General features: G+C 32.6%; 2 protein-coding genes across 2 annotated transcripts; one reads left to right on the top strand and one right to left on the bottom strand.

Annotated features, from left to right (window-relative positions):
• Positions 1-749: 749 nt before the first annotated feature.
• On the bottom strand, positions 750-2,679 carry LOC107866576 (premnaspirodiene oxygenase-like). Its single transcript, XM_016712605.2, has 2 exons — positions 1,732-2,679; positions 750-1,566 (listed from the first exon to the last, which is right to left on the bottom strand). Exons 1-2 carry the CDS (start codon positions 2,635-2,637, stop codon positions 955-957), a joined length of 1,518 nt encoding a protein of 505 aa, XP_016568091.2. The 5' UTR covers positions 2,638-2,679; the 3' UTR covers positions 750-954.
• Positions 2,680-7,801: 5,122 nt separating this feature from the next.
• LOC107864507 (protein PHR1-LIKE 3) lies at positions 7,802-14,429 on the top strand. Its single transcript, XM_016710896.2, has 6 exons — positions 7,802-8,899; positions 11,615-11,691; positions 12,092-12,146; positions 12,731-12,809; positions 12,898-12,967; positions 13,830-14,429. Exons 1-6 carry the CDS (start codon positions 8,692-8,694, stop codon positions 14,217-14,219), a joined length of 879 nt encoding a protein of 292 aa, XP_016566382.1. The 5' UTR covers positions 7,802-8,691; the 3' UTR covers positions 14,220-14,429.
• Positions 14,430-16,741: the final 2,312 nt, after the last annotated feature.

Below are 16,741 nucleotides of genomic sequence, written 5' to 3'. Positions count from 1 at the left end.
AACACTAACTCAAAAAGAACAACCAAAATGACCAAGATCAAAGTCCTAGGTGTTAATGTCGAGGAACAATCAACAAAAATCAAAATTTTCAAAATAAATTTTGAAAGAAACCACAAATGAACTCTATGAAACAAGACAGCCAAGAGAAGACTCTGATACCATGTCAATTTTCTGCTGAATGCCTCTCAATATTGAGAGTCTTATCATTAAATAAAAAATATTCAATGATTACATCCCTAAAGATCCGTCTTCCTATCCCTAAAGATCAGCTTTTCTATCCTTCTAAACCCGCTATTCTATCCCACCAAATCTGCTCTTACTAAAGTCACTGTTATTCTCTTTAACTACTAAATCAAATCTATGTAATTATACTAATATACAACAATAAATGATTACATTAATATACAATATTTACATCATGCTAACAGTATAGTCTAGCGTCTCAGCTGAAGGACTTGCTTATCTTGGTTATATTTTGTGTCGCCTTTCTTGTGTCTTGTTGATTTCTATGCTTTAGCTTTAGTTGATGTTTTGCACAAAAAATTGACTAGACATATAGGCTGCTTAGATGGTTATGTCCTTAAAGACTCCTTTTTTGGTTATGCATTAGGTATAATTCCACTGCGTGCTGTTGTTTTATACTATGTATTGTTTTGATATTTCTCAACATTTTTTTTCAATCTTCTAGTTATAAGTTCATGGCAAATTTTTAGAAGCATGAATAGTGAATCAAACTTTGAAATAAAGAAAACTAAAGAGATTAAAGTGTCCTTTGTATATATTAGGAAGATATAACACTTGAATATCATCTATTACATGTATGTAGCACAAAAGAAGAGAAACTAGGACTCTTCTATTAGATATGTATTAGGAAAAAACAAGGGAATTTAGATAGTACAACTTTATCATTGTCACAAGTAAAACAAAATATTAATTAAAAGAAAATCAGATTATTTAGGACTCGATCTCATGGGGTAATGGAATCAAGAACAAATTGTTTTTCCTTTCAAGAGTACTGCTAAATTTCTCAGTCATGTCAAGTTGATGTCCATTCGGAAGCTTCCAATCAAAATGGTATAGTAACAGTGCGATAGTAAGCTCAACAGTAGCCATTGCAAATGATGATCCTGGACACATTCTCCTTCCGGTGCCGAACGCAGTAAACTCAAAATGAGCTCCAGTAAAATCAACATGACTCTCGTTAAATCTCTCCGGATCAAATATTTCAGGATTTTTCCAATAGTTTGGATCCCTTGAAATTGCCCAAAAATTGACAATGGCCATTGTGCCTTTGGGTATAATATAGCCATTAATCTCACACTCTTCCCTGGATTCTCTTGGAGCTAATAAGGGAGTTAAGGGGTGAAACCTCATAGTCTCCTTGACTACCATTTTTAGGTATTTAAGTTTCTGAATATCAGTTTGGTCGATTCCGTTCTCCTTTCCTTTGAGTACTTCTCTAACTTCATCCTGTGCTTTCTTCATTATTTTCGGATTTAACATTAGTTCTGAGAAAGCCCATTCCATTGTTGATGCTGAAGTCGTCGATCCTCCTGCAAACAAGTCCTGCATACCCAACAAAACTAATTAGTAACAGAAACATTTCCACACGAATATTATATGGCTCAACTTCTTGATCTCTTTTACGTTATTTTTTCCTTTTGGTTCTAGTTTCTTGTGAAAATTCTCAAGGCTTTAAGCAAAAACAGGGAAAGAAGAGCTGATACTTACACTGATTATAGCCTTGATATTATCCCATGTGATAGGAATAGAAAAATCTTGGCTCTTTTGAAGCCTTAGGAGAACATCAACTATATCTTCTTCTGTGGTCTGATCACTATTCTGCAATTCATGTTCATTGATAATTTCTTCTAAAAGGACATCAACCTCGTCATGCATTTTACGCAGTTTGTATTTTAATCCACTGATGAAATGAATCATCTTCGCCGAGGGGAAAAGATCCCCGAGATCAAACACTCCAGCTGAACCAGCCACTGCTCTCATGATGTCAACCAAAGAGTCCTGATTTTTACAAGCCCTGCCTACAGTTGCTTTGCAAATGATTGTATTCGTGTACAAAGACAACACTTCGGTCATGTTGATTGGACTGCCACCAGAAGCATAATTTTTAATTGAGCTAACAAGATTGGTTGTCTCATTAAGCATCTTCGGATAAAATGACTGGATACTTTTATGACTAAGGAGTTCCTGATTACAAATTTTGCGCATTTGACTCCAGAAATCACCATAGTTACAAAATCCCATGTCAGCTTGGCCATAGAACATTTCCGTTCCAATTAAAAGGACCGGTCGATTAGAGAAGTTGAGATCATGTTTTCTCATCACTTCTCTAACCATTTGAGGCGACGACACAACAATGGCTGAACGTTCACCGAGTTTCATGTGCATTAGTGGTCCATGTTTTGAGGCTAATTTAGCAAGAGTACGATGAGGTAGAAACTCAGATGATTGCCTGTCTACAAGATGGTGTAAGCTTCCTATGAATGGGAACTTCCAAGGGCCTGGAGGCAATTTTCTCTTACTACTATCATTATACTCTTTATACCATTTACTGACAAGTAATGGCAAAACAAGAAATAGAGCACCAACAAGAATATTAGTTAGCTCCATTTCCATTGTGCACGTATTGAAAAAATCTCAATTAATTAGCTGAATTTGGTTATGTCTGGAGGATATAATTTGTCACCTTTTTATACAAGTCTATGAATAAGTTTTTCTAGTTTGAAACCTGGTATGCGGCCCCTCATTTTTTGAAACCTGGTATGCCGCCAGCCTTATGTGAAATATTTTGGTTTTCTAGAAAACCCGGACAAATGATCATTGAAAAATATATTTGAGAATTACGTAAAATATAACTATAAATCATAGTAATTACCAACGTAAAATAATTAAAAAACTGTAAAAAGCTAGACGCATGTGAAGAAATCACCCAGTGTTCTTTTGTCTTCCCTAGAATTTGAATTTAAAATCTCATGGTTCTCACCTACTTTAATGTCCATTAGGCCACACCCTTGCCATTTTTATTTGATTGAATTCCTTCGCACAAAATTTTTAATCTGTCACTGATATTAATTTAATATCTTCGTAACGTACCATAAATCAAATTAAGATCAAGTATTTCAATCATCCAATTTCTTCAAGTTCAAGATCAAATTCCAAGTCCTCGAACTACCTTTCGTGAGGATAATAATCACAAATTATGTCTCTTAGAAGGTAACAACACAGTATTTTTTAATCAAATATTATATTTGTTACAAATAATCTTTCCTTTCACGTTTACTTGTCACATTTCATTTTTTGAGAGTCAATTGCATGAATTTTGACCAATTTTAAGATGTATTTTTTTATCATATTAGTATGAGAAGTATTGTAACTGATAACATTTTTGTATAATTTTCAAATATCTAAATATTAAATTAATCTAGTTTAATTTAACTTTAAAATTTAGTCAAAAAGTAAAAATAAACATGTGTACTGTTATATACTCTTTCTATTTCGAAATAAGTGAATTGTTGGGGTATTCATTGGTGTTTCAAAATTAGTGAATGATTGAATTTTTTAATTTTTTTTTTTAAATTTGCCCTTATGATTTGACAACTAATAACTTTTGAAAAGTTATTACAGGGTCAGTTTTTTTTTTTTTTTTTTTGGATAAAAATGAAAAGTCGTGTTAAATTTATATCTTTGATATTTTTTTCTTAATATGTGTGCTAAAATTCAACAATTCATTTATTATAGAATGGAGTGAGTACTATTTTCCCTATCTTGATTACTTTTAAACAGGAAGATTCTTATTTACAAGGACCACACTCTATAATTGGTGATATAAATAAAGTAACATTAGAATGATGATGTGAACAAATACAAAGGGAACAAAATCCCCAGTTCATTTAATTCATAAAGTTGATAAATGATTTGAGGTCTGTAAAGTTTATCACATAGTGGTCCCAAATATATACACTACTCCATATATATTATATATATGAACGTAAAAAACAATGATAAAAAAATATTGGAAGGCAAAAAAATAAAATTAAAAAAAATGAATGAGTTATAAATTCCCACCACAAAATTAAGTCAAATAGAGATGTTACATCAAATTATTATGAGTATTTTTCTATATATTTTTCTTCACTTAAATACTAGACTTTTATCTGTAGAAAATCGTACAAATTTGTTGTATCCACATGTTGTTCGCTCTCTAAACACCGAGCCAAAGCCTCGCGGGGAATACTAACGAAGAAGCTAAGAATGTGGCGTAATGATTAAAATAAAATAGGTTAACACTGCAATTTTCCCTTATCTGTCCCAAAATTGATGGAAATAATTACTCAATATCTTGTAAAAATAATTAAATTATACTCAAATTAAATCAGACACCACGATAACCAAAAGTTTAAATTCCACCACAAGTATTTGGGCAAATTTTTTGTCATGTTCAATCACATTGAGTTGCTTTCAATTTTAGCCAAAAAAAAAACAACTTGTCTCTATGATGAAGTCCACTCTAATGTAATTCTATATAACTCCTATCACTCTTGTCTATTCCATTGTCCCAAAGTCCCTTTCATTCAAAACTACACACAATAACAATATATTCTGTAATAATATATTTAGTTTATTTCTATAAAGTGGGGTTTGAAAAAAAGTAAAGTGTGCGCAGTTTATATCACTATCTCAGATAAAATCCAAAACCACACGCATTCATCTAGTTAAAATTTAGTTAAACTTGACTACTGCTCCCTCCGTTCCTTTTTACATGTCATAATTATTTTTACAGTCAAACGATATAAACTTTGATCGATATTTTAAGATGTATTTTTCATCATATTGATATAAGAAAAATTACAACTTATAGTACTTTTCATATAGTTTTTTAAATATTCAAATTCTAATTTTAAAATATTGAATTAATGTAATCTTATTTAACTTTGAGAATTAGTCAAACTTTCATTAAAAAGCGAAATATATAACTATTTAGAGGTGAAGGAGAGTAATATAGTTTTTGAAGATAAAGTGATAATAAATGCGAAATTGTTATGTTTTGTATTTAAAACTTTTCTTCTAAAGCTCTTTAAGAAAATTAAAGTTAAAATTAAAAATCAAAGTTTATCCAAATTTCATTTCAATATTATAATTTTGGTATTACTTGTTTGCAAATCAAACAACATCATAAAGTTTGTATGAAATGACACTACTTTTACTCAAAATTGATGTTTTGAGTCATGGCCTCATGACACTTGCAACAACTTGGTTGACAATATATTTCCATTTTTGAAATAAATTCAAAAATTGTTTTATAAAGATGACATTACAAAAATGTCTGTTCTTGATGTCACATTTTGTGCTCAAAAGAATAAAGTATGGACAAGGCATACTTTAATCAATTGGGGTGTGATTATTATTAACCTAATTAAATTATTAAACTAAGTTTATTATACTACCTTAGCACCTTACTTACAAAACAAGATAGAGACAACACTAACATTACTAAAATATTTATTTCGTAATTAATTAGTTGTCAATAATTTTGCCCTTAAAATTATTTAAAATAAAGTATTAATTATATTGAAAAATATCAAGGATAGACTCGTAAAATAGTTTTTCATTTGTAACTTTTTAAAGGATGTGCTAAAAAAAAATATATGACAATTAAAATGAGATGAAGGAAGTAGTATTTTTGAAAGAAAGAAAATGATGATATTAATTATTAGCCACTAATCCAAGTCATTATTAAAAGAAGATTGTCTCACTAATTAATTAGTGGTTAGGGTGTAATTAAGATTTAATTAATTCCACTAGGCACTTCAATTTAGATCATAATACTTATTATATTAGAGTTAATTACTCAGTTAGTTTGAGTTGACAACTCTGCAATCATGGAGTTCAAATGATTTGAAATTTATTAAAAAAAAAAAAAAACACTGTTCTATTGTTTAAGATTGTCATATTTTTTTTTTGTAAAAGTTTATGCAAGTTGTTTGCATGTTTAATTGATTAAGGATTAAAAACAAATCCATTTTTTTTTTTTTTGGATTTTCAACCTGAAATTTGGTATTTGTTTTACCGCCTGATTAATTTAAATTTGTGTAGGAAAGTTTCAATTTGGAGGTATAACCTTCGGACCAAATGTGACTTCATCTCTAAAGCTCAAATTCGAAATCTTTATTTAAGCATCAAGGAATACTTACTACACCGTGATAATCTATGATGATTTATTATATATATATATATATATATATATATATATTGACTTAATTCTTGTCATGCACTTTTTATTAATTAATAACAGTTCCATGTTTGTTTTGTTTATTTTAGATCCAACGTAAGCTGAAATAAAGTATGCGCTTTGACATACAATATTTTATTGCCTCCTAATTATAACATTATTGTGAATTTATGGTTATGAATCTTCCCATTTTTGTTGATTATGAAACTTTTCACATAAAAGTAACTTTTTCGAATTTTAGAAAATGTTGAATAGTTTGTTACTATAAAATTTTATGTGAAATATATAAACAGGTGGAATATCTTGTTAAAGGACCTTTTCACGTCTTCTTTTTAAGTAAATAGACTACAATTTTTTTTTAAAAAATGACCCATTTTTTAAATAGATTTATTATTTATCCGATAGATATATAGACAGATCAATTGTCGATCTGACAAATCGATTATGTATCCGATCTATATATGGATAGATCGACTATCAATCCGATAGATAGATTATCGATTCGATATTTCAATCTATATATGGATAGATCGATTATCAATCCGACAGATGAGAAAATAAAAGTATGTCATTTTGCTAATTGAAAACTTGAAGAAGATTAATAATCAAATTTTCTCATTAGACCATTTTGTTGGTTAAAAACTTGAAAAGACTTAATAGTCAAATTTCCTCTAAACGGATATATCTGTTTATATCATTTTATTTATTGACATGTGGAATTATGGATTATTCATCCAAGAAAAAGAAAAAGAAAAAGAAGAATAGAAAGAGAGGCAAGGGAAAACTCATAATTTTTTAATAGACAATACAATAACACTATTATCTTCATGTATTACTAAAAGGAGTAACATTAACAAACAAACAAAAAAAAAAAATGCTAGACATATACTACATGGTTTTCTTGGGTTTATGTCTTGTATGCATGTAAAGACCTAGTTAAATTTAAATTCGTAAATTGCATGAGTTATTTTTAAAAATTAGGCTTGCAACAAGATTTTTCTCATTCGTTCAAAATTTTTATTTGAACGTAAAAAATGTAATCGAACTTTTTTAATTGAAATTTTTATTTGAGTACAAAACATCTAAAAAGTACATATATTTGTGATGGTGGTATATTAAGTTTTTTTTTTTTTTAAATATGTATCTAAAATCTATATGTATCATTTTAATTAGGTGGCAGCATTTAGTTGGAGTACTAATCCACGTAGGAGCGATTTGTCAAGCACATGCGTTGCAAGATTGAAATGTTTTTTATTCAATTTTTGTATAATTAAAGAGTTACTTGTATGCTAACAAAGTTTATATTTAAAATCTACTTGTATCTTTTAATTAGGGGGCAACATTTGATTGGAGTAATTCGCAAAATTGCATGGCTCATTTTCAAGAATTAGGCTTGCAACAAGATTTCTCATTTGTTCAAAAATTTATTTGAACGTAAAAAATATATTCAATTTTTTTTTTTTTTTTTTTTTGTAGTCTCTCTGTCTTCAGAAGTTAAGAAATCAACATCTATATTTATTTTCTTTTAACCCATTAAAAGTGTGACATAACATACAGACTGCAGAGAGAAAAAGTGAGAGGAACACATAGACAGAGACAGCAAAAAGAGACAACAGAAGGACAGTACATAACAAGACAACTCTGTCCTGTCCTCTCCCCAACTCCCACCACCCCCCACCACACCAACCATCTCCCCCCGCCCCTCTCCTCCATTTTAACTCCCCTCCCCTCATTGTTCTTCTTCTGGGGGTACCCAAAACTCTTCACATTTCCCCACCATATCAAAAATCCTCATTTCAAGCAAACCCCATTCCCCCGCCCACCCCACCCCCCTCTCCCCAGTCACACCACATAGTTCAGTTTTAGCTCATCAAGGTTCAACCTTCAAGCACTTTTCTTCATTTTTAAGACTTTTCAAGAATCTGGGTCATCATAAAAATAACTAAAGATTCAACCTTCATGTTATTTCTTCATTTTTAAGACTTTTCAAGATTTTGGGTCATCAAGAAAAAAACTTCAAGATTTAACCTTTAAGTAGTTTTCTTCATTTTTAGGACCTTTCAAGATTATCTTTAATTAAGTAGTTTTCTTCATTTTTAGGACTTTTCAAGATTTTGGGTTATAGAGAAAAGGCAAGACTCAATCTTTAAGATGTTTTCTGCATTTTTAGGACCTTTCAAGATTAAGTTTAAGTAATTTTCTTCCTTTTTAGGACTTTTCAAGATTTTGGGTCATCAAGAAAAAGCTTAGAGATTCAACCTTTAAGTAGTTTTCTTCATTTTTAGAACTTTTCAAGATTATGTTTAAGTAGTGTTCTTCATTTTTAGGACTTCTCAAGATTTTGGGTCATCAAGGAAAAGCTTAAAGATTCAACCTTTAAGGTGTTTTCTGCATTTTTAGGAATTTTCAAGATTGTGGGTCATCAAGAAATTTGTAAAAAAATGTACTCAACATTGCCTATAAGGAGTTTAGGTATAGAGGAAAGTGGTGATTTTTTCAATCTACAAGGTTGTCTTTCAGTTGATGGTACAAATTTGCCAGGTGATTCTTGTGTAGTTTTATCAACTGATCCTAAGCCACGTCTTAGATGGACTACTGAACTTCATGAACGTTTTGTTGATGCTGTTACTCAACTTGGTGGTCCTGATAGTAAGTACTCCATTTTGCCCTCTCTTTTAGCTGCATTTTTCGAGAGTTAATTTGACTAATCGTTGAAGTTAAATTGGATTAGATTGACATAATAGAGTACTATAAGTTGTAACTCTACCTTGTGTTGATATGATAGCATCTCTGTAAAGTGAAAAGTGTCAAGGTGTTACTAGTACCTAGTGGTCAATGAAGTGAGTTGGGAATCATGAGGTCAGGTTCAAATTCTAAATTTTAGCAGAGATTAAAATACTAGGTGATTTCTTTCTGTGTGTTGTAGCCATGGTGGAAGGTAAACCTGGTAGCGATGTTGGTGGTAGGTGGTAGGTATTCAGTGGAATTAGTTGAGGTGTGCCCTCATTGAGATGAAAAACTAGGTGATTTCTTCCCATCTGTTATGGTTATGGTGGACAAAGTTGCCTAGTACCTGTTGTTAGTGGGAGGTGGCAGGCAGGTATTCAATGGAATTAGTTGAGGTGTGCCCTCATCAAGAGAGAAAAACACTAAGTGATTTCTTTCCATCTGTCATGGTTATGGTGGGCAGAGTTGCCTAGTACCTGTTGTTGGTGGGAGTTGGCAGGTATTCCGTGGTATTAATCGAGTAGGCAAAAGTTGGCTCAGGTACCACGGTTAGAAAAAAATAAAAATTGGGATAGATGGAGTACTCTTTAACTGTGAAAGGACTTAACTTTAGCTTCCTCTTTACCTTTTAGACCATTCATACCCCTTTGCAAGATTTTGGAATTTCTCCAACAGTGTAAAAATGACCTTAAAATATAAGGGAGGGTAAAATTAAGATATTCCATGTAGTAGATGGTAAATTTGGACCTTTAACATTATTATAAAAGAATTTTTGATAAAGTTGGGATTTCGATATCTTCAGAAATATAATATATTTCATTTTCAAGTACTGTATCTCTTTTGAATTTATTTGAGTACTTTATGCATTTATGTGCTGTACATGATTCTGTAATAGTTGTAACTTTACATGGTCATAATTTCTGATATTATGGTTTTTGTTTCTTTATATAGCTTAGAACTTTCTTGTTGAGTTTTTTATAAGGGGAAATGTGAGAATTTGTACGCTGTACGTTATGCATTAGTAGTTGTTCCTTCCTTCTTTTTAGGTCATAGTTTTTGTGTATTATGTGTAAAGTTTGGTTCTTTATAAAGTTTTGAACTTCTCATGGCTATTTGGTTTGCTGCTTTTCCATTCAACCTCCCCTTCTCTCTCTGTCTCTCTTTTTCTTTTGGGTATTTTTCGCCTTATTGCTTTGGCTCTTAAAAAGCAAGGAAGTGTCGTAGTTTTCTTATTATTTTTAAGGAACTTTTATTTTATTAAGTTGGATTCTTTTTCCTGTCACAAAGCTTTAATGTTCTTAAAAAATGTGATTTAAGTAATTATTATAGAGTATCATGATTATTGTGTGTCATGTTGATAAAGATGTATGTATGTAGCTTTTGACCCTCTCACTTAGGAAAGGGGGAGACTAGGCAATTAAGGAATGGCCTCTACTTGTTTTTTGGTGCAAAAAGGTTGATACGATAAAAACTAAAAAGAGCAACCCGAGGCATTAAGTTCCTGTTTTGGGAAAAATGTCAATATGATGGATGGTCTGTGCTTATTTTTCAATGGCTGTGGCAAAGGCTTGTTCTATTGAACTGTCGGTGTATTATTAAAGAAAAAGTGTCATTTTCGTTTCTTATTTATTCATACTGCTGATTGCACACTTATTTAAATGGAACAATATGGATAATCAGCATTCTTTTAGACGACGCCAACTACATTGGTGTATAGTTCTTGTATTTCGTTTATAATGTTGTTTTTCTGCACAGTCTACGTCTACAGGATGTCAGTTATATAACATGTAACCGTATTATCATGAAAGTAAACGGTGATGAAACATACGGTGGTTAATAATATTTCGAGGAGATAAACTTGCACCAGCTACTATTCCAAGAGGATACAGAATCTCTCTGAACCATGGAGGCGAAAACTCAGTAATACAGCATCCACTTCCCCTATCACTACATTTTCCAATCTTTTCCTAGCCTCTTGTTACGTCGATCTAAATTTTCTCATTTGTCTTTACTAGATCATCTCAGTTTTGTTGATATTTTATATGCCTAATTTACTTCCAAGACTGGAAAGAATAAAAGAAAGAAGGATTCGCTGCAATACATATTAGTATTTCTCATACTCAACTTTTTTCTATATTTTTCTTATAGTATTATTTAGTATGTCTTTCTTGTTTTTAGTTTTTGGTACAGTGAACTCTGAGTTTCAGCTATCGCTTGTTGAACTTCACCTTTTCTCTGCAATGGTCTTGTTGGTTAATCAGTATATGCCAGAAGTGTATGTTAAATTAGAAATACAGTCCTTCTGACCTGCTCCGTCGAGGAAACTTCACTCGGGAAACATTTTAGAAAGAGCCTTTCCGATCTTTAAATTTGTGTTTTTTTTAACTGTCTAAAGTTACTAAGAGTCAGATAAAAGACCTCGTGATAGATGTTGGAATGAGGGAACTCGTAAATTGATCTATACAGGAAATGTTCGGTGCATTAATATCTCATTGCATGATATTTTTCTAATTGCAAACAGTTTTTACGTTTCAACTTGAATAGGGTTAACGTTATCAGACTTACGTGCACTCTTACTTAAAATAAGGTATATTAATAGCATACTTTTAATCATGGGATTGTCGTTTCATTATGCAGAAGCAACGCCAAAAACAATTATGAGAACAATGGGGGTGAAAGGTCTGACCCTATACCATTTGAAGTCACATCTCCAGGTATGTTTTCTTCTTGCATTTTCTGATCATAATCTGCTTGTACGTCTTGCCTATATTTCATGGACATCGTAACCTAGTGTTTCACGCGAGTTTCAAAATTATTGTTTTTATAACAACTAATCATTTGGTACTGTTTCAAAGCTTAATGCCAATGAAAGAGGCATCAAATGATTCTAGATTTTATTGATTCTACTTTGACAAATGTGGTACGATGGTCCTTTGACTTTACATTCTGCATTGCATATTACCAAACGAGGACTGAAGTTCAGTTCCATTAAGCTCTCCATTTTATCCAAAGAAGAACTAAATAAGATACTTTAATAAAGGTGACTAATAATCAATTCGGACAGTTGGATAAAACTTAGATTTGATAAAGTCAGCATCTTACATTTCCTTGCAGAAATACCGCATGGGGAAGCAATCTGCTAAAGAGGGAACTGAGAATTCTAAAGACGGTAATGAAGAACTTCTCATTAAATACTACAGTTTCCCTCAAATTGCTTTAATTAGTTCAGTGTCTCCTTGTAATTTGCTCGTGTTTATTAATCTAACATAGTGTATATATAAGTGTAACTTCAAACTCAAGGAAAAGATTAGAGTTGCCGCCGAGTTACTTCATCTAATGCTAAAAATAAAGCGTCAACCCTATTGAGTAACGTCAACATATTCCTTTAAATGCGACGTCATCATTATTTGTTCAAGGTCATAATCACCACATTTTCCTATTATTACCTCGTTGTGATCCACTTCCAACTCTTTAAGCATTACCACTTTATTATGTTTTTATTGCCCGTTAGAATAAGCTCTATACTTTAATTAGTAATAGCTAGCAGCGTTTAACTTAACGATAGTTAGAGTGCATGATTTCTAGTCTATGTTGCTGGGACTCTCCAATTTGTTGCCACACCCGTGTCGGATCTCCAAAATGCAGTACTTTTGGAGTATCCGACTGTCGGAGCAAAAATAGGTTGAAATGGATGTGTTTCTCAGCCCTGTGGAAGAGTTGAAACCACAATCACTTTATTGTTTGTGTTTGCAGTATCATGTCCGGCAGAGAGTCAAGATACAGGTTCCTCTACATCAGGTTCATCAAGAGTTATTGCGCAAGATATAAATGAGTACGTTATGTCTTTTACAATTTTTCTGGCAAAAAATTGTTCTTTCTGGTTTGCATCAACTTTGAAGTCTCTTAAATTTATTTAACAGAGGCTTACAAGTAACTGAGGCTTTGCGAGTACAGATGGAAGTCCAGCGAAGACTACATGAGCAGCTAGAGGTTGGTTCCACCCCTCTTCTTACTCTACTGATAGTGTTACTGTACTTCGTAGGTGTTTGGACATAAAACATGTGATACTTTTCGACCAAAAAAAAAAGTATTTGAAGTTCTGTAAAACTGTATTTGGAATTGCAGTTGTGTTTGAACATGCATTTAGCTTGATAAACAAGTCGGAATTTTGTTAGTGGAAAAGATTTTTCAGGTTGAAATTTCAAAAATCAGTCCAATGTATAACCAAGCAACGTTTTGAATATTTTGGAAAAAAAGGAAAACATTTCCATGATTAAACAGCTCCTTAGTGTCTCAGCTTCCCAAGTTGTAGTTCCTATTTATTATTAGTACCCGTTTTTGATTTTGCAGTACTAGACATATAGCGTCGCCTTCCATGAGTATATTATATTTGTATGTATGCTGTCAATGAGCCTTATTTACTACTAACTTGTACTTGTTCGATGAATCTGTATTCCTGAAGTCCATTTTGATTGATAATCCAATCTTGAATTATTGAGAAATTGTTCTCATGTTTAATGCATTTGTAGATCTGCTGTCAATGGGACACATTTACCACTAAGTCGTATACATTGGATGAATCTGAATTTCCGAAGTCCATTTTTTTCCTTGAAAATATATGCTCTCATTAGATGTAGTCTTGAATATCTTTATCAGTCAGCTTTGCACTATGTGTGTTTTGTCCAATATTCTCTTTTCCATCTTTCTGTCTACTTCTGTACAACGGGTAGGAGTGGTGAACGATATGAGAGTAGATTATTACTTATTTTTCGGGGAAATATTTTTGACCAAACACATCCTCGTGTCGCATTTTGCATGTTCTAACTAAGATCTTTGTGGTTTACCAAAGTAGGTACAACGCCGTCTACAGTTTCGTATAGAGGCACAAGGAAAATATCTGCAATCAATTCTTGAAAAAGCTTGTAAAGCTTTTAATAGCCAGTCCCTTGAATCGAATGGCCTAGAAATGAACGGAGAAGACCTCCCTGCATTAGCAACGAAGGTTGCAAACGACTGTGAAGGGATCATCACTGTCCCTTCATTACCTGAGATTGGCTCGAGTATTGAGAACAGGAATGCTTGTCACTTGCCTGCCAGACTTGGCGATTGCATGCTTGATGACTGCTTGCCATCAAATGGAATCGGTGCTCTAAAGAAGAGACCGCGAGCTTTTACTAACGCCAATGGATTGCCTATGGAAAGCAATACAAGGGAGGTGGAATGGATGATGAGTAATATATGAACAAAATCTTTCAACAAACAAATCAGTGTATTTTTTACCACCTTTCTCTAAATCTGTTTGATCCAAAGATCAAACAATGTTCCAAATGTATGTAATAAGTTTTATCACCTTGAATTTAAGACCCCCTTTGTACTAACAACATAGTTGGAGTGTTTTTTCCTTATTGTTTTCGGCATTTGTCAATGTTGCAAATGAAGGGTTAGAGCCTAACTACGTCTCAGTTCCAAGCAAGTTGACGACCTAATATGTTCTGTGCGGATTCATCTCAAAGTGACCCGGCTTGCATTTGTTTGTTAACCTTTCGCATTCCTATTCTTTGTTTTGTTCTTGGGATGATATGACTAGTATATTCATGGTGTTATGATCGTATTGCAAGGTACTGAGTTAGTCCGACATCGGTCTAGTGGGCAGTTGGTGTGGGGTTTATACAACAAATTCTTTCGCCTTACCAGCTAGAGCTTTTGGAGGGTGGTTCTCCTTGGTTTGTATCAATGCTATCGTACCACCCCACCGCTCATTGCACCTTGGTGGTGTCGCCAGTATTGGCCTGAGGCTGTCAAGTACGACATATGTGGAGTGTGGTGGTTGGTTATGATTCTATTGCAAAGTATCATCAGACTTGAGTTCCATTTCGATTTAATGGGACAGCTGATGTGGGGTGTATTCGCTAGCTTTTGGTGTGTGATTCATCTTGGAGCTCTGTCCTTTTTCGTGTGGGTTCATCACTTACTAGCTGGACATGATGATGATGATGATAATAATAATAATAATAATGTCAACTAAATTTTTGGTTTCATCCCTGTTTGTTGGATTAATATAAATATGAATCTTTATTCAGTGGCGGAGTATGTTTTTTTACCTAAGGAAATTTAAATATAAAGAAATAAGTATTTCAGTAAGCTAAATCTTTCAACATCTATAATATATATATATATAAAAGTAATCTCAAATAAACGCTATATTTTTAATAAATTTAACTGTACTATACGTATATGGAATTTTGATTTCTAATAACTATATATAGTATGTTTATTTAACTCGTAAGAAACAAATAAACAAACCCTATTAAGAAACTATAGTATTTCTGTATTCATCAACAGCCGCAGACAAAATGTCAAAGAAGAAATCCCATGTGTCTGAATTCTGAAGTTAATATTCCATGCTGATGATATCTTATGCTCACACGATGGCTTGTGGGTTGTGTTATGATGGACGAAGAGAACAACTCTCCCTATATTAGAGAAGCATCGCTATACTAGTTTACAAGCAAATAATAATTCATGTTGTCTGGGAATTACCACCGAGGGTTGTGTTTATTGGTCTATGAATACGAGACTTTATCGATACATAGAAAGAAAGTCTACGATAACTGAAAGAACTTCCAACATAGTAAAGAGTTGTTCCGCTTGAGTGCTTTGAAAGGTTGTCTTTGCCTATATGGCAACAAATTCAATGAGCGACGAATCAGAATTGGACATGTGGATCATGGTTGGAAATTGTTAATGAGAATTCCCAAGGTGTCATCAGTATTTTACAATTTAAGTTCTCTTTTGTATTGCAGAAAGGATGGTGAAATTATCTTTCAAGGACCAAAGAATGGCCATCTTTTTATTTGTAAACCTAAACGACAAAAAATTGTTACTAGTGATTTTAGTAGATGGTATGACGAGAATCCTAATCTATATCCACCAATTTTTGATAGTTTACATTTTCCAAAATTCATGCACTAGAGGAAACAACCAAATTCTGTTCCTATTGATCCGGAGTAGGGTGAGCTTACTGTCGTTCGAGGTTGATCCTCCTTTGTTTAATTCAGTTTAGTATTGTGTATGTATGTTTTAGATTTTGTCTGATGCTCTGGATATTCTTTAGTAATGGCTCTAGTACCAATTTGAGAGAGATTCATTTGTATATTTTGATTCTTTTTCTTCTCTTGTTTGACATACTTCATATTTTTTTTTTTTTTCGTTTTTCGCTTAGCTTATTATTACTACTGTTACTATTATATGTGATCTTTTTCTAGTTGCTGCCCTTCAACCTGTTATCTATTATTTCGGGTTATGGTTTGACTTGCCTACTGGGGAATAAGGTAGGCGCCACCATGACTTGAGAAACCAGATCGTGACAGTTTGGTAAATAGCAATTATTTTTTTATTTTCATCTTATTTTGTCTAACGTCTCTGAGAATCTATCTCAAGATACGATTTTCAACTGCCACAAGATTTAGGACTCAACTTTATTTGAGTCCAGTTTTACTCTATGTTGCTCGAATTCTTCAAAAATATTGACGTACGGATGCATGTCAGACATGGGTGAGCAACATTTTTGAAAAGTTCAAGCAACATAGCTGTTTTTTTACTCCCTCAACAGTTCAAGCTTGAGACTTGATTCACTTTTAATATGCCTTGATGGTGAAACAGGTAGACACGTGAGACTCAAAATCACGTGCTAAAGAGCATGGAGGTTCGAGTCTTTTATTTCGAAAGTAACTACTTCATCCACTCAAACTTTCGTTGTTCCTT

The sequence above is a fragment of the Capsicum annuum genome, chromosome 3 (assembly GCF_002878395.1).
Source record: "Capsicum annuum cultivar UCD-10X-F1 chromosome 3, UCD10Xv1.1, whole genome shotgun sequence".
NCBI lineage: Eukaryota > Viridiplantae > Streptophyta > Magnoliopsida > Solanales > Solanaceae > Capsicum > Capsicum annuum.
The sequence above is the reverse complement of the archived record's forward strand: the minus strand, read 5'-3'. Positions and strand labels throughout refer to the sequence as shown.